At 34.5% G+C, this 18,113-nt stretch overlaps 5 protein-coding genes and 4 pseudogenes across 9 annotated transcripts, besides 2 other annotated features; 1 reads left to right on the top strand and 8 right to left on the bottom strand.

Annotated features, from left to right (window-relative positions):
- Positions 1-12,957: part of a mobile genetic element that runs on past the window's edge.
- TVAGG3_0861170 lies at positions 438-885 on the bottom strand (annotated as a pseudogene). Its single transcript has one exon. A coding segment is annotated over exon 1 (448 nt).
- On the bottom strand, positions 1,801-2,300 carry TVAGG3_0861160 (annotated as a pseudogene). Its single transcript has one exon. A coding segment is annotated over exon 1 (500 nt).
- Positions 2,603-3,517, bottom strand: TVAGG3_0861150 (organellar and viral DNA polymerase type B; the record flags this gene model as incomplete). Its single annotated transcript, XM_051249702.1, has 1 exon — positions 2,603-3,517. The coding sequence occupies one exon, from the start codon at positions 3,515-3,517 to the stop codon at positions 2,603-2,605; it is 915 nt and encodes a 304-aa protein (XP_051085177.1).
- Positions 3,971-4,496, bottom strand: TVAGG3_0861140 (annotated as a pseudogene). The gene has a single exon. A coding segment is annotated over exon 1 (526 nt).
- Positions 7,769-8,728, top strand: TVAGG3_0861130 (uncharacterized protein; the record flags this gene model as incomplete). The annotated part of the gene is made up of 1 exon (XM_051249701.1): positions 7,769-8,728. The coding sequence occupies one exon, from the start codon at positions 7,769-7,771 to the stop codon at positions 8,726-8,728; it is 960 nt and encodes a 319-aa protein (XP_051085176.1).
- On the bottom strand, positions 10,881-11,123 carry TVAGG3_0861120 (serine threonine-protein phosphatase family; the record flags this gene model as incomplete). Its single annotated transcript, XM_051249700.1, has 1 exon — positions 10,881-11,123. One exon carries the CDS (start codon positions 11,121-11,123, stop codon positions 10,881-10,883), a length of 243 nt encoding a protein of 80 aa, XP_051085175.1.
- Positions 11,211-11,504, bottom strand: TVAGG3_0861110 (uncharacterized protein; the record flags this gene model as incomplete). Its single annotated transcript, XM_051249699.1, has 1 exon — positions 11,211-11,504. A coding segment is annotated over one exon (294 nt), but the record flags the coding sequence as incomplete, so codon positions are not given.
- Positions 12,958-14,184: 1,227 nt separating the features above from the next.
- Positions 14,185-18,113: part of a mobile genetic element that runs on past the window's edge.
- On the bottom strand, positions 14,842-15,079 carry TVAGG3_0861090 (annotated as a pseudogene). Its single transcript has one exon. A coding segment is annotated over exon 1 (238 nt).
- TVAGG3_0861080 (uncharacterized protein) lies at positions 17,268-17,396 on the bottom strand (the record flags this gene model as incomplete). The annotated part of the gene is made up of 1 exon (XM_051249698.1): positions 17,268-17,396. A coding segment is annotated over one exon (129 nt), but the record flags the coding sequence as incomplete, so codon positions are not given.

Here is an 18,113-nt window from a genome sequence, read left to right as displayed (position 1 = left end):
ACATTCGTTTGTGTCCTGTCGGAAGGAAGAACTTTTCCTGTTGTCGGGAAAAACTTTTCCAGTTGTCGGGAAATTTTTTTCCAGTTGTCGGGAAAAATTTTTCCTGTCGGATGGAAAATTTTTTCCTGTCTGATGGAAAAATTTTTCCTGAAGTTCGACCAAAAAGTTCTCAATTTTCGAAAATTTGAATGGTTTACGGACGAACAACAGGAAAATTTTTTCCAGTTGTCAGGAAATTTTTTTCCAGTTGTCGGGAAATTTTTTTCCAGTTGTCGGGAAATTTTTTTCCTGTCGGATGGAAGGACTCGGAATGTCGGAAGGAAGAACTTGGAATGTCGGAAGGAAGAACTTGGAATGCCAGAAGGATTTGACAAGACAATTTACCTTATAGAGCTACCTGAGCCATCTGAAGTCAAGCGTAAAAATAAATGGTTCATTTACTCTGCTTGTTTGAAGTTGTCAAAATACTCTGTTATTTTTTCTTTCAGTAGCGGCAAATCTTCTTTGAATGTAAGTATTGTACAACCTTTAATATCATAGTGTGTTTGAGGTAACGTATCTTGAACTATTTGTTTCACATCTTCATTCGGTGTCATTGAAATCGGTAAGTTTTCGCGATAGAACCAATTTCTGTCAGATTTGTAAATCTTAGCAAGGTCGTAAAAGCTTTTGTTGTTTCTTCTGACTAAATGCAACATAACCATATCTCTGTCTTCTTCATTTTCCATCTCTTCAGTAAAATCATATACTTATAGTTCTTTTCCTTTCCTTTTGGTACCGAACGTGGTATTCTTTTCTGTATGTTTTTGTTCTTTTGCTTCAATGACTTCATCTTTTGCATGAAGTTTTCTTTTCCATCTCTTCACGTTCTTGTCTATGAATTTCGTCAAGAAGTTTACAAACATACCATGAATAGCGAGCTGAAGCCCATTGTGCCACATTATTTACGAGAAGTCTATGAACATAATATCCTCTTAAATTTTATTGGCAAATTTTTACGATTTTCATGTGTTTTATGCAAGGCCGAGAATTCTCGTCTAGAGAAATTTCACTCAAAAGTTCTTGTTGCTTTGGTTTTTTGAACCAGTCGTCTGCGTGTTTAGTATCTGGAGCAAAACATGCTGTCAAAAATACTTTGCATTTGGTACATATCGTCTTTTGACGAACGAATGAGACGGAGTTGTTTGTTAAACTGAACCCACTCATATTCTTCATTTATAGCTTCATGGACTATAACTGTTGTTGTGTTCTCGGTTGTTGACATATCTGTCTTTACATACAAAATAAAAAAATAAATAAAAATAAAACTAACTTTATTTTTTCTATCTTAAGGAAATTCATGATTTTCATGAGTTTTAGGCGACTGGGGAAAAAGTCTGTCTAGAGAAATTTCACTGTTTTCATGAGTTTTATGCAAGACCGAAAAAAGTCTGTCTAGAGAAATTTCACTGTTTTCATAGAGTTTTTTGACGACTAAGGTTTCTTACCTACTCGCTGTTCTTCATGATTTTCATACGGAATCTCTATCCTCGGTTTTTCGAGGATAGCAATCTTATGCCATTTTACTCAGATTTTTGGTCATTTTTCAGCAAAAATATAATTTAGGGTAGAAGGGTAGCTCTACCCTCTTTTCTACCCTCTTTTCTACCCCAGTTATTTTATAAGCGTTTTACATGGTAAACGTTATTTTTACATGTATTTTTCAGCAACTTCGTCAAATACTTTTATAGCTTTATCTATCTCATCTACTTCAAACGTTTCCCTACCTTTCGTGGGAGCACCATACATTTTCTCAAACTTTTCAAGTAGTTCTGTTTCAGCAGCTCTCATATCGTTAACCAACACAACCTTGACTCTATTGACTGTACTGTTATCTTTAGAGTTATATTATATGTTCTTCCTATCTTATATCTTTTTGTGTTGAAGTCCTTCGGTTTCTGAACGATGTAAAGTAAGCCTTCACTGCAACGTTCCGTATCGAATGAACCATATGTTATGAAGTTATATCCAACAACTGGGTCTAACCATAACAAAACTATTGGTATAAGACTTTTGTCGATGAGATATGCTGTAGTTCCATAGAATCTTACCGATATCATAAGCTCAGGATTTCTTGTCAAAATTTTCTGACTAGAAGCAATTCTAACCCAGTCCTTTGCTTTCTTTCCAGATGGAGATAAAATGTCTGACAAAGAATATTTGTTGTATTTCTTTGAGTATCTTACGTTTAAATCACCTATTCTAACCACTTTGGTGTCATTGTCTATCTTTCTAACTGTTTCAAACTCAGTGTTTAACATTTCCTGTTCTTACATACAAAATAAAAAAAATATTTTAAAAAAAACTAACTTTATTTTATTTTTTCTATCTTAAGGAAATTCATGAAATTTGGTCATTTTTCAATAAAAATATATTTTTAGGGTAGAAGGTTAGATATAACCTCTTTTCTAACCTCTTTTCTACCCCATATGTCCTTACTGAAAAAGTACGTGTTCCATATGTCATTTTACTCAGAATTTTACTCAGAATTCAATAAAAATATATTTTAGGGTAGAAGGTTAGATATAACCTCTTTTCTAACCTCTTTTCTACCCCAGTTATTTTATAAGCGTTTTACATGGTAAACATTGTGAATTCGTGAAATTCTAAACAATTTCGTAGCTTCTATTTCTTCTGTCAGTACATCGAATGTTTTAACAATGCCGAAGGTTTCTTTATACTTCTTCTTGACATCTGAAAGAAGGAAATCGTCAGCTGTTGGATAGTTTTTGTTTAGAAATGTCAACATGTCCATTTTATCTTCTGCTGGTTTCTCTGCCTCCCTCTTTAAGTCTGCATAGTCGTTTCGCATTCTTTCTATCTCTTTGACTGAGTAGTTATATTTTCTTATTGCTGCCTTACATTTTGAACATTGCGGGTTCATTTTTGCGTTATATTCTGAAACCTTACCTGCTAGTATGACTAAGGCGTCAATTGCTCTCTTTAACTCAAAAGTTGCGGGTTTTATCTGTTCATTCCATATCTTACCTCTTCTATCTTTATCTCTTATCTGCCATACACATTCAGCAACTAACGAAACAAAGTTGTCGTAGGTCTTAAACTCCCCAGATTTGTATATGTCAGAGATGTTCTTATATACCATATCGCAATCTTTGTCCATGACTTTGTGGTTGCAATGAAATCCAAGAAACTCATAGTTTACCTTTCGTATGAACTTCTTTATTTCTACTGAGTCAGTTGCTTTGACTTCTATTTCATCGAATTCTGGAATAGTAAGCTTTTGTTGCTGGATTTCAGGCAATTTGGGTAAATGGTCAATAATATCCTGCATTTCATAAAGATATTCTTCATTTGTTTCATCTTTCGCACAACAGTCCAAAGTACTTGTTAAAAGTTCTTGCTTTATCTTCTGGATTTTTGTTTCGAAAGTATATGAAGAAGGAATGAAGCTTTTCATCTCTACTAACATTGAAGTTGGGTTCATGACTAACGAGTTTGGTGCTGTTGTTGCTAACATGTTCTTACAATAAAAATAAAAAAATATTTTTTTAAAAAAACCAACTTTATTTTTTATTTCGGGAAAACTCATGACAAATTCAAGAGGGTAGAAAAGAGGTTAGAAAAGAGGTTATATCTAACCTTCTACCCTAAAATATATTTTTGCCGAATTCATGAGTTTTGGTTGAAAGAATACGGTGGAGCCAAAAGTGGCTCGACCTCAAAACAAGCATTTTCTGTATAAAATTCATGAAAATTCAAGAGGGTAGAAAAGAGGTTAGAAGACAGGTTATATCTAACCTTCTACCCTAAAATATATTTTTGGGTCATTTACACTCATTACGATGAAATTCATGACAAAACATTTACGAAGAAGTCATGAAAATTCAAGAGGGTAGAAAAGAGGGTAGAAGACAGGTTATATCTAACCTTCTACCCTAAAATATATTTTTGTCGAAAATAAATGGTTCATTTACTCACAATATTTTTGTACAAAACAACCCCAAACTTTTAACTTCTTTTCTGCAGCTTCTAATGTTATCTTAGCGAGTTCATATTCTCTAAATTCTCTCTTTAAATCTTCTTGTTCCCATTGGTCTAGTTCGTATGGAGAATCTCTATAACCAGAACATATCTCACGTTCATGTTCTATTTGTTTTTCATGCATTTTTCTAACTTCTTCTTCAAACAAAGGTTTTGCATTCTCTACTGTATCTTCAAGTTCTTCTTCATCTAACTTCTCATGAACTTTCTTGTCTATGGAGTCCAGAATTTTTCCAACTGCTATGCAATATTTTGGAGAAGCCCACATTGCTATATAGTTTACGAGTCTTGGGTCTACATACGTTCCTCTAACCTGTTTGATTTCATCAGGAATTCCTGCATGAACCTTGTATAAAAAGCAACCGTCGGAATTCCGGCGGTTGGTATATTCTTCACAAAATGCCGTATAATACTCTTCCCAGGACTTATTTTCCAACAACTTTCTAAAGTCTTTCCTAAACTGCTGACACATATTTGTTACATTTATATAACCATCCTTGTCTCTACGTAAGACTTCAATACCATTGTAAGTGCCTTTTGTGAATGTTTCGCCATTAGATTTGTTCGTGAACGTTTTTGCTTCGACTGACATTTCTGTTCTTACAATAAAAATAAAAAATATTTTTTGGTGGTACGTCGGACATTCGTTTGTGGCTTAACCGTCGGACATTCGTTTGTGGCTTAACCGTCGGACCACAACGATGAAAATCTCATTTTAACTCACTTTTTCTGTCTTAAGGAAATTCATCCGGAATTCCTGCATGAACTTTGTATAAAAAGCAACCCGCCGTTTTCCGCGGGTTGGTATATTCTTCACAAAATGCTTGTTTTGAGGTCGAGCCACTTTTGGCTCCACCGTATTTTTTCAACCAAAACTCATTTTTCAATACTTTTTCAGCACTTCTCCGTAGTTATATATGAAAGACAATTCGAGATAAAAGTCGTAGTACAATGGAACAATATGCTGCACACCGTTTGTTGTGAACCAGACTTGAAAGTCAGAGAAACTGTTACTAGGTGGTTCGTAGAATTTAGAGGTAAGGTCATAAAAGTCCTTACCAATACAAAGAAAACTATTGTTGCTTGAACTAAAACTTGCATGACACATGACATTTTGAGGGTCAAACACGTTTCTATAAACTGTCAAATCTGTTGGTGGCGTATAAACCAGAACGGACCGTCAGGTGGTAATGGTTCGTTCTGGTTTAGTAACCGAAGAAATTGTGCCCAAGAACGTTTGTCTACTTGCCAAAATAAAAACTGTGTATCTCTTGGAGGGTTATTTTCAATCCTTTGAAATGAAACTGTGGAGTTCATCTTGTCATATTCTAGTTTCAGATAGTATGTTCCATTTAGTAAAGAATCGTATTTTTCTTGAAATTCCCAGTAGTATTTGTTTATTTGAGTTTGAAAGTCATTTAGAGTCTTCTCAAGACTTTCGTCTGAACGAACCGTAAAGATTCTCATTTCGTCAAATTTGTCTAGTAGACCATCATGACCTCTATACCGCCCATGAAAATATACCGCAAACATAAACGCGTTAGTTCTTTTTGAAAACAAAACTTTTCTAAATCCTATTGCCTTTGCATCTGAAGGACTTTGAAGCCAACGAATTGGATAGTCAAACCTGTAAGCACCGGATGAAATTTCTTCATCTGAAATATTTCTACCGGCATTTGTAAAGATATAGTCTAACGGTTTTGTATCTGCTGCTTTTGTTCTTTGTTTTTCAACCTGAAACATTTAATATATGTAAAAATATACTGTTTTAAAACGTTTTTACTTCATATTTCTCATCTAACAAACATGTTGTCTGACTGCTTGAGGGTTCGGTTGGTACCATTCAAATTTTACACTTGCAATTCCTTCAATTGCATTCAAAATGTCTGAGTCGGAGTCAAACATTTGTTCTCTCTTTGTAGTCTTGAAAGCGTCAAGAAGTTGTGCGGCTGTTGTGACATTGCCATGTGAGTAGTATATATGACCGTCCAAATCTGTTATAGTTAGTCTGAGATTGTGTCCTTTCTTATTTCCGTCTTGAATGGCAGCAAGTACACCCATGAAGCCTTCTTTGTTCTTTCCTTCGTCAAAGTTTACTGTAAAGGTTCGACCAGATGTAATTTGACTTCTAACTTCACGGTACTTTTCATATGCATATCTTGTTCTTTCCATGGGAGCATGACCATCCTCTGCACTACCTTTTTTCCTTCTCAAAGGATGCAATTGTTCGTTATGTTTCCAGTAGAATCTGGCAAAGCCGTCTTGTCCTTCAACTTGCGGCTCGTTAACATTGAAAGGCAAGTTCATAAGACGTTCTTCTTCTAACCTCTCTAATCTGTTTGGATAGTTTGCGCGCGCTGTTTCTAAGTCCATTTCGTAGGTCAGACCAGACAATTTGTCATAGACTTTTATGGGTCTTCCCTTCCTATATTTAAAATTCTTCGAAACTCTCCAACCATATCTTTGTAACTCTGCTTTTATTCTAGCAGATTTTCTATCTATTCTATATAGGGGCATTTTTATAAAAATAAAAAAATGTTTTTTTTTCTTTACTTAACATAACCACCAGCTACCATAAGCCTTTGACGCCAACCCATACCAGCTAATGAAGGTTGACTAAACTTTGGTTTTGGTCTACCCTCAGTTTTTGGCTCCCCTTCTTCTATCGGTTTTTCGTCACTTTTCGGTTCCTCTGACTTTACCTCACTTGCAGGTATGGTTGTGTCGTTAGTATCTTCGTAAATATCATATGCCATCTGTTTTTGTTTTCCTTTCAACTTTTTGTGTTTGTTGTAAAGTTTAGAATATTTCGACTCTAAGTCAATGAGATGTTCTATAATGAACTGTTGGTCAGTAAAATATACTTTTCCATCTGTTGTCTCGAAAGCTCCTTCAGACTTCAATATTTTATTTGTGAGAGTCTGTTTCTTTTTTGAGATACTAGCCGTTCCATTTCTATGAAAAGTGACTTTATAGTTAGGGTTTGCATTTCCAGACCTGGCACTTTCTATTATTGAATTTTTCTCTTCATCTGTAAGTTCTTTGACAGGTTTTGACAATGGTTCTGAACTTTTTGTTTGTGGTGTCAAATCTACGGTTTCAACTTCTTCCGTCATTTCATCTCAGTAAAAAATTTTAGTTTGTTTTGTTTTCAACTGGTTGTTTAGGTTTTTTAAGTCGGTCTAAAACTTCCTGAGGTATAGGAAGAACTTGACAAACACGTGGTTGTGTAACTGCTGGAAGCCGACAAATCCATCTTGACCCATTTGTCTCAATGCTGTATTGTTCATTTCATCTCAGTAAAAAACTTTACATTCCCCACGTTTGAGGCGGTTGCGGTTGGTTATTGTTTACCCATTGTTGTGCATGGTTATATCCTCTGTTAAAGAATCTTTCACCTTGGTCCATATAGTGCCCTGCTTGGTTATAGTAGTCATTTGCTTTGTTATAGTAGTTTCCTGCTTCTCTTCCTACATTGTCCATCCATCCTTGAACTTTTCCTCTTGTTTCAGGATTTGGAATAAGATTTGCTGCATCTCGTGCTACCTCCCAACCTTTCTGTACAGTTTGTATAATAGGTTGTGCTTTCTCTTTAAGTATACCTAATGTACTCAAAATCTTCCTTCCAATTCCAAACGCACCTCTGGCTATTGTTCCCACTGCGGGTAAAAATCTGGATGCAACTCCTGCTAATGCGCCAAATAAACCCATTTCTTATAGGGTAAAAATGACGAATCCAAACAAGGACCCCTATGTTTCTAAGGCAACAAAGAAAGCACTCATGGTAAAAATCTTTAGTTCAACACCAAATGCTTGGTTTATGGATATCTTGGAAAACATTCCGAGGTATAGAGAAGATGGACCACCATACTGGCTAATATTTGTCGGTCAAAACACAAGATACTGTGAAGCCATACCATTGCAGTCCAAAAATATTTTAGATGTGAAAACTGCTTTGACAATATTCGTTGACAAATACCATCCAACAAAACTGACATCTGACTGTGAACGTTCTTTCAAATCAGACGATATTAAAAACTATCTGCGTTCAAAAAATGTAAACCAATATTTCATTGTCGACCAAAACCATTCTGCTCTTGGTGTCATTGACAGTTGTATAAAAATCTTAAGAGACTTAAACCAACCACAAGGTGGTGAAGCAAATGAAATGTCATATGACGACAAATATAGACACTTCTCCATGGCAAAGATGAGACAAGTTTTAAATATTTACAATAGCCGTAAACAAAAAGGTTTGGGAAACCACTCCCCCGAAGAAATGAAAAACAACCCTGACTTAGAGAAAGACTATATATTTAATAGTTTAGTCAAAAGAGACAAACAAGAAAGAATACCAGGCTTCAAACTTAAGAAAGGTGACAAAGTAAAAATAGAAATACCTAAACGCGACCCATATGAAAATACTATTGACTATGACAACAATGGGAACTCGACAGGTACTCGCATTCGTGTTCGTAAAAATAGAAGAAAGTATACAAGAGAATATTATGAAGTTTTAGGCAAACATGGCAAAATGTACACACTGCAAGCAGAAGATAAAACGACTATTGTCAGACCTCGTTTCAAACTTGTCAAAGTTCAAGGTGGTATACTTTCAAAGACAGTTCCTAACAAATATAAGACAACTCCTGACGAATATGCTAAAGAAGTTGAAAATGACGACTAAGCATTTCTATACCATGCGTAAACTGTCATGTAAGGTGGCATGTAGTCTTTACTCTGTCCCGTTGTTTCCGAATATCCTGTAATGCGATGTGTATGGCTTCCTCCTCCCTGAGTGTCATCCCAGTAACAATTTATAGCAAACTTAACGTCGTCTTTAACATCATATCCTTTACCTTTTGTCATTCCTGTCCAATCCCAATATCTATGCTTATGCCAACCTGCTTCAGCTGTAGTTAAATTTATGTAGTGACTGTGTGCAGGTAAGTTTTCACCTGAAATCGTTTTACTTCCACCTGTTACCTTTGAAGAGTTTGCACAATACAAAAACCTTTCGACTATTTGAGTCCAAGTTCCAAAACCAAGTACTACTTCTGGTCTGGTAGAGTTCATTGACGTATAAATAGAACCTATAGGATATAGTGTTTGAAGTATTTCTGTCTTTAATGTTTGAAGCTCTGTTTTGTCTGCTTTTTTATATAACTTTTCTTCAAGTTCATTTACGTCAGAGATGCTATGTCTATGATATTTTTGTGGGTATGTTCCTTCTGTCCATGCTAAAATACGTTCTTTTGTTGCATCTACATATCCTATCCATGTCGAGTCTGCTTTTGTATTCCTTAACTCTGTAACACCTTTCTCAAGCTCTTTCAACTGTTGTCCATCTTCCATTAAACCTCTGGTATGACTTGAAACCGTTTGTGTCAACATATCTACAGTTTCTTTGTCGGCTTTAAGGTCTAAACATCCTGAAACCCACCCTGTATTGGCTTTACCTTCTAAAATCTTCGATGTCCGTTCATTATACCATTCAACCCTTTCTTTAATTTCATTGTCTTTTTCATCCACATATTCCTTATCTGCTTTCTTCACTAACGCACTAGCCACACATGCTAACTCATTGTCAACATATGTTTTATCTGCTTTGTTGTTAACATCTGCTTTTGTTGCATATGTTGCATCTGCTCTGTCATGTTCTTCTTGAACTTTTTCAATGACATATTCTTTGTCAGCTTTGTTGTCAACATCTGCTTTCAAAAGAAGTTCATCTATAGGTTTCTCGTTTAAAGTTCCTTTTGTTGGATTTATACAAACAGTATGGTTCTTACTGTCTTGAAACAGAAACTCGTCTGTCATTGGGTTTAATGTCAGTTTTAAGTTTCCTTCTTTCAATGACTCAGATATCTTAGAATAGTTTGAAAAGTTTGTTGTGTTCTTATTTAGAGCTTGCAAAATGAGTTGTCGGTTGTGTTGTATTTCTCTCATAGACGCTGTTTCTTTCGACATTTTTTATTCTAGATAAAATATGCTTTCAATAGAAAAAGAAAATTCAAGAGTTGCTACAACTAAACCATTAGATGAACTTTTTACGAATGTCGGTCAAAAGTTTGAGACAGAGACCGTAAAGCATGAAGGCTATCGTTTTGACTACCCATTGAGATGGCTAAGAGACCCATCCGTCACAAAAGCTATTGGCTTTCGTAGAATGAAGTTCATTTCAGAAGCCATACATGGTTTCCCATTTACGGTCGCTTTTGAAGTTCGATACTATAACAAAGAAAAACGTACGTATGAGAAATTTGAACAGGGAAAACTTTTACAAGTGAATTTGCTTGTAAACTTAGAAACAACTCTTCAAGCTTTTCAAGAAAAAATAAACGATATCTATCTCGAATATGCAAACAGTACAACATTGACGAAGGAGAGTACCATCTCGATATTATTATGACAGGAAAAATGCAACTGTTAAAATCGATAGAATAGAAGACCTTGGAGAAGACGTTTATATTTCTACAAAATATAACAACTTGGCATGGCATAGATTTTTGAGGATGTTAAATCAGCCTGCATGGTATCCAGTACACCCGGACTTTATGAAGTCGAAAACCCTAATGGAACATATGAAAATGTTTTCGACTCAGATGCTATTATAGTTCATGCTTCATTTTCTGGTGCACAAAACTCTTTTTTATGCTTGGCAAATGACTTTTACGAAAAACCTACAAAGCTATACGAACCACCGAGTGGAAGTATTTCAGACTTTCAAGTATGGTTTACTACAGATGGAAGAAAGAGAATAATTCCATTATACCACGCGTTTTACTTAGAACTTAGTTTCATATACAACTACTATCGAACGGTAAAAATATGATTTTTTAATATGGTTGAGGTGTTGGATTTGGTTGCCAACTAGACTGTGGTGCAGGTTCAGGCTGTTGTATAACAGGAGCTTGCTCTTCTGGTTCAGGGTCTTTAGGTATAATACCAACGAACTGACCTACTCTTTTGCCAATATTTTTGACTCCGTTCCAAATTCCTCTTCCTACGGTTTTTATTCCATTCCATATACCTCTTCCAACATTTCGAAAGAAGTTTCCTATCTTACTGAAGAAACCCATTTTACTATATGTAAAAATCTAATGTCCGCCTAGTCTCTTACGTTTCCTGTTGAGTTCCATAGCATTCTTTAACTGGAGCTCATACATTCTGTTTCTCCTCTGGTAGAAAACATACTCTGGGTCAACTCCTGTGTTCGCGTCATCTGCATAGAGTTGTTTATATCCCACTTCGGGGTTTGTATAAAACTCTTTCCATCTCATATTTGCATACCATGGTGGCAAACCTAACGCAGCGTCATTTGACATGGCAGTTTGCATTTGTACATCTGTTGGCACTTGACCATAGTTTGCCATTGCAGTTTGTATTCTAACTTCATTTGGAATATTCTCTGGGTTTGGTTGTCCAGGTTGCTGTGCATTCGCTAAGTTCTGTGAGTCCATTTAATATTAGATAAAAATATCTCTTACGAGTACATATACTGGACATTTGCAGGCATTGGTTCATCTTCATATTCTCTATATCTTTCTGCCACGTCAAATAAGTAAATGACACAATGGAAAAAACCTAAAACAAGTAGTCCTATTTCAAACCACATTTACTTACTAGTAAAATTTCTTTGTTATGACACTTTCTACCCTCTTGAATTTTCATGAACTTTCTTGTCAATTTTTTGTTGAGACTTCTTCGTAAAGACTTTGTAAAGACTTTCTCATGAACTTTCTTGTCAATTTCTTGTCAATGTTTTGTAAAGTTCTTCATCGTAAAGACTTTGTAAATGACCCAAAAATATATTTTAGGGTAGAAGGTTAGATATAACCTGTTTTCTAACCTCATTTCTACCCTCTTGAATTTTCATGAATTTCTTCGTAAATGTTTTGTCAAGACTTCTTCGTAAAGACTTTCTCATGAACTTTCTTGTCTATGTTTTGTAAAGTTCTTCATCGTAAAGACTTTGTAAAGACTTCTTCGTCTAATTTCTCATGAACTTTCTTGTCTATGTTTTGTAAAGTTCTTCATCGTAAAGACTTTGTTGAGAAAGTTCATGAAAATTCAAGAGGGTAGAAATGAGGTTAGAAAACAGGTTATATCTAACCTTCTACCCTAAAATATATTTTTGCCTGATTTACACTCATTGACGATGAAGTTTTGTAATGTTCTTCATCGTAAAGACTTTGTCAAGAACTTTCTTGTCTATGTTTTGTAAAGACTTCTTCGTAAAGACTTTCTCATGAACTTTGTCAAGAACTTTCTTGTCTATGTTTTGTAAAGACTTCTTCGTAAAGACTTTCTTGTCTATGTTTTGTAAAGACTTTGTAAAGACTTTGTCAAGAACTTTCTTGTCTATGTTTTGTAAAGACTTCTTCGTAAAGACTTTGTAAAGACTTTCTCATGAACTTTCTTGTCTATGTTTTGTAAAGACTTTGTAAAGACTTTGTTGAGAGTTCATCGTAAAGACTTTGTAAAGTTCTTCTTCGTAAAGACTTTGTAAAGACTTCTTCGTAAAGACTTTGTAAAGACTTTGTCAAGAACTTTCTTGTCTATGTTTTGTAAAGACTTCTTCGTAAAGACTTTGTAAAGACTTTCTCATGAACTTTCTTGTCTATGTTTTGTAAAGACTTTGTAAAGACTTTGTTGAGAGTTCATCGTAAAGACTTTGTAAAGTTCTTCTTCGTAAAGACTTTGTTGAGAGTTCCTCATGAACTTTCTTGTCTATGTTTTGTAAAGTTCTTCTTCGTAAAAACTTCATTTATACTAAACATCTTCAGGGCGTAACGCGCCTGGAAGCCCTCCGAATAAAAACTTCATTTATACTCATTCATCCTCAGGGCTAGAAGGCACGAAGTGCCTGGAAGCCCCACTACCTTTTTTTTTTTTTTTTTTTTTTTTTTTTTTTTCATTAATAGATATATTTAACATGATGGTTCTAAATATATGAATAGATAAAATTTTCCTTTCAATTTTACGAACCAAATTTATTACCATATCCTAAATTTTTTCTATGTTTATAGACCTTTGGAACTTTGTATGAAGTCTAAATATACATGTAGAGTATTCAAACAAAACAAATATCAAAATCTAAACCTTTGAATTACCTTCAATGCTTAACCGAATTACTAGATCTTATATATATGTGTGTACTAATACCTTTTGATGCATAAAAAACTCCAAAAGAGTTTCATTTTTAAAATAGTCGATATCAATTCAAAAAATTGAAACTATACCGTCAACTGTCAATTTTTCAATAGTTCGTTTTTTTAAATGTAATTGCTTTTTTTATATGCATTAATCATTTGATAGTAGTGGGATCAAATTACATATCTTAAAAATGTATTCCGAGTGGAAAAAAAATCAATAGAATTGACCACAGATATCTGTTTAATCCAAAAATATTATTAGAATCATATTTAATAAAAATGCTATGCTTTTAGAAATAAACGGAAGAATAAACGCACTGTTTCAAACCGTCAAAATTGAATTTGTGTCAAATATCTTGAATTTACAATTTTAGCTATTTAGATAATTAGAGAAGCATTTGATCAATTTTTGTGTTAAACAATTATTTTTCGAATTTCTGAGATATGAAAATTAATTCACTAACTTCTTAAAAACATGAATTGAATGAAAACTCTTAGAAGAAATGTTCATATCACTTTCATTAATGGAGTACAAGGATGATTCCGAGTTCTTGGATGATATCCAGAAGTCCAAAACCCGATCCAAGGAAATCGTGAGAATGCAAATGCACTTAGCTTATCTTGATGAATCAGAGCCCGCAAGTGAAGATGAAAATCAAGCACCAGCTAATGCCGAAGAATTTAAAGTTGTCAGAAAGTTTAGCTTACAAAAATTCCTTGAGGCACACCCAATCTTAAATGTCAAAGACCTTTGTAACTTTTCTTTGGATCAACTCTTGTATTTAGTTGATGTTGTTCGCGAGCATGAGTTTTCATCCAGACGCGGTCGGAAAAACGGTTGTGATCCATTAGATGCGTTATTCCTAACATTAACTTACTATTGCACTTATCTTCCATTGCAAAAAATGTCAGGAATTGTTAGTTTGAAACAGAGTTACCTCAGCAAAATCATTAACAAAACAACAAACAGGATGTTCCCAATTTTAGTTAGTATACATATCATGTGTACGAAGACACTGCGCGCCTCCTTACCCATTATATGTGAATTTGACACTTTACAAAACCACTAACATATATTTTACAACACAAACAACAACACTAACTTAACCTTAAATATTTACAAAGCCACCAACCACTTCACCTCACTAACGTTTTCACAAACGACTTCACTACTGTAAAAAATAAACGTTCTCACTTACAAAAGTATTGCAACTCCTCCCATTGCTGTGCTTCACACAATACTTCATATTCTTCAGTATCGCTGCTGTCGCTCCAATCGTCAGAGTCAAAGTCACTGTCAAAATAAATGTTATTAAGTTTTGACAAAGCTAATGAAATACGTTTACCGTTTGTATCGTATGCTGTATAAACTTTCATCTTTCATTCCTTCATAAACGCTCAACTAACTTTACCCTTTCTCCTCGTATCTGATAGAATGTATTTTCACGAGGAACGAAGAACAAATTCTTGAACTCATGACCGTTGTAGTTTGTTATCTCAATAGTTTTCGTCATTTATATAAAAATTAATGATATCACCACCCTCACACGTATGAAAACATAGCACAAAAATAAATTTAGGTGAAGTGGTGAGATTTCACCTCTTTTTTCACCTCTTTTTTCACCCTGTTGAATTCATTGCTTTATAACTCTCTTCCTTTCTCCAACTCTTCTAACTTCTTCCTAAGTTCAGCAATGTTGTCCTCATGAAGTTTAATCTTCCTTAATATACCTTCTCTATCTAATGGTTGCTTTATCTTTCTAAACTGAACTCTACCATCCTTCATAGAGTGAATGTAAAAACCTTCTGGAATAGTTCCTGATTTAATGTATTCTACCAAAAACTTTTTGTTTCATTGCTTCAGTGACTTTATTTGTCATTTCAATCAAATAAAAATTTTAATATTAAATAAAAATAACGTTATTTTTTCAGTAAGGAAACGCAGGAGTTTTTACGATTTTTTGAGGAGTAGGTTCTGGTTTAAATGTTGGAGTCGGTTTAGGAGTTGACTTTTGAACAGGAGTTTGTACTTCCATAGGTTCAGGAGTCATTGAAGGTTTTGCTTGTGAAGGCGTTGGAGTTTGTTTAACTTCAGCTACTTCAGTATTATTTACAACATTTGCTTTATTTCTTTTCAACATCATAACTGCTCCTGCTGTAGCTAGCAAACCTAGTGGGAGACCATATCTTATATAAGGACTTGACCAAATGCTATTTTGACAGGAGCTGGTGGAACACCTAACCTTGTGAGACTGCTCTTTGCCATTGTGCAGCTCGTAAAAATATTCAATAGGTGCTCCATAATCGTTTGGTAAAGTTTGTTTCATAGATGGTGAAGGTTCACGAGAGCTTGATGAAGAACTCATTTATAAGCTTTAAAAATAAACGTTCATCCTTTATTCCTCACTGTCGTCCGTAGCTAAGTTATAGTCATCTAATCTTATTATGGGGATGCCATTAGCACGCACCTGAATGGCAAAGCAACAATCCCTCATAAATCCAATAAGTGGCTTTGGTACATTTTCAGTTGCTAGTTCAATAGGTCCTTTAACAGACAATTTGTATGTTATTGAGCAGTAGATGTTTGACCTTGCTGGAAGCAAAAGTCCACTTCTGTTGGAAAACCACATAAGAAATGTGTGTTGTCATAGCTATCCCATTTATGTTCCACACTACCATCATCCACCAATGACCTCATAACATCTTCATTAAATCCTATCATATCATTGTTTGTATTGCAAGCGTTCGCAACCATTTCATAAAATACAGGTCCATATGATTTTTCAGGTTCTGCGCAGGCATATTTCCATAAGCTCCCATGGAAAGCTGAAGATATTTAAACTTAGGGTTCTCAAAATTAACATAATAGTTGTCTTTCTTTCTAAATAGTGCCCAAATACTTTTAACATTAATAGGCGTATAAGCTGCTGTAAATGTTGCACTTGAACTATCTGTATTCTTTGAGAATGAACCGTCCATAGGAATCCAATCCATAACTTTAACAGGAAAACATAAAGCCTCGTTTGTATAATGTTCTACAAGTTCTGTATAAATGTTAGGGTCTAAAGAGAATGACTTTGGATGAATGAAACATTCATTAAAATCCATCTTTGTTCGAAATAGTTGCTGGGTTACAGTTGTAATAGTAACTGTTCCACTAGCTTCTACTGCCTTCGTTATCATAGTGAATGGTTCATTCCATGGAACAAATTTATTTGTCGGTGGATTTGAATCTGAAGCAAATGCAACTTTAAGGGTTGGACTGAAAGCAATGATATCATTTACAGATATAGATGTGCATTGTAAGGCGTCGCTACTGAACTTTACTTTAAGCTGAATGTTTCCTGCAAAAGCTGGAATAAATCGAATAGCTTCTAATGGAAGGAATCTTCTAACAGGAATTCTTAAACGAAGCTTAAAATCAAATGATTTTCCTGCTGTAATTGGACCACTAACAATTTGTCCTGTTCTGCATGGTCCCGAATGACTCCATACATCTTCATGTCGAGTCTTTGAGTTATCAGTGTCGAACATAATTGACGAAGAGAGAATCGTCTGATCGTCAAGTTTATTAGTTAACGGGAGGGTTAGATATATTCCATCACAACTGAAAAATGATGACAACATGACATTTAGACAACAGTCCAGGAAATAAATTTTATCGTTAATGTTTTCAGTGTCGATCATAATCGACAAAGGGTTTTGTTTTTTATCGTGGTTTTCTCCACTATGGTCCTAACGTGGCACCCGACGAGATTTTTTTTCATTCTTCCTCTTTGAAGTTATTGAAATATTCTGTTATTTTTTCCTTCAGTAATGTTAAGTCTTCTTTGAATGTAAGTATTGTGCAACCTTTGATGTCATAGTGTGTTTGAGGAAGAGTATTTTTGACAATTTCCTTTATTTGTTCATTCGGTGTCATTGAAATCGGTAAGTTTTCACGATAGAACCAGTTTCTGTCAGATTTATATATCTTAGCTAAGTCATAAAAGCTCTTGTTGTTTCTTCTGACTAAATGTAACATAACCATATCTTTATCTTCTTCTTTCTCCAACTCTTCAGTATATATCATATACTTATAACTCTTTTCCTTTCCTTTTGGTACTGAACGCGGTATTCTTTCTTGTATGCTTTTGTCTTTGGATTCAATGACTTCATCTTTTGCTTGAAGTTTCTTTTCCAACTCTCCACGTTCTGCTTTATATAGTTCATCTAACATCATGAAATATAACAAGCATAACGAGGTGAAGCCCACATTGCTACAGCGTTTACTAAAAAGTCTATGAACATAATAACCTTTCAAACCAGGAGCCAAATTCTTGCGATTTTCGTACGGAATCTCTTCTCTCGGTTTTCCGAGGGAAGCAATCATATGAGGAAATTCTTCTAAAAGTTCTTTTGTCTGTTGGTTTTCAAACCAATGATATGCTTGCTTTGTAGAACGAAGAGCGTTCATTATACTTTGCATTTGGTACATATCGTCTTTGACCGAACGAATGAGTCTCAATTGTTTTGTTATACTGTATGTATTCGTATTCTTCATTTATGGCTTCATGAACGATAGCAATTGTTGTTTCTCTAATGTTGACATTACTGTCTTTACATACACAAATAAAAAAATTTAGTATAAAAAAATTAGCGTTTATTTTCTGACTTTCACAAAAGACCAAAAATAAAACGCTTTACATGTATTTTTCAGCAACTTCGTCAAATAATTTTAATAGCTTTATCTATCTCATCTACTTCAAACGTTTCTTTACCTTTCGTGGGAGCACCATACATTTTCTCAAAAACTTCAAGCAGTTCTGTTTCAGCAGCTCTCATATCATTAACAAACACAACCTTGACTCTATTGACTGTACTGTCATATCTTTGAGTTATATTATATGTCCTTCCTTCTTATAATCTTTTTGT

The sequence above is a fragment of the Trichomonas vaginalis genome, chromosome VI (genome assembly GCF_026262505.1).
Source record: "Trichomonas vaginalis G3 chromosome VI, whole genome shotgun sequence".
Classification (NCBI taxonomy): domain Eukaryota; phylum Parabasalia; order Trichomonadida; family Trichomonadidae; genus Trichomonas; species Trichomonas vaginalis.
This window is presented reverse-complemented; position numbering and strand designations above follow the sequence as displayed.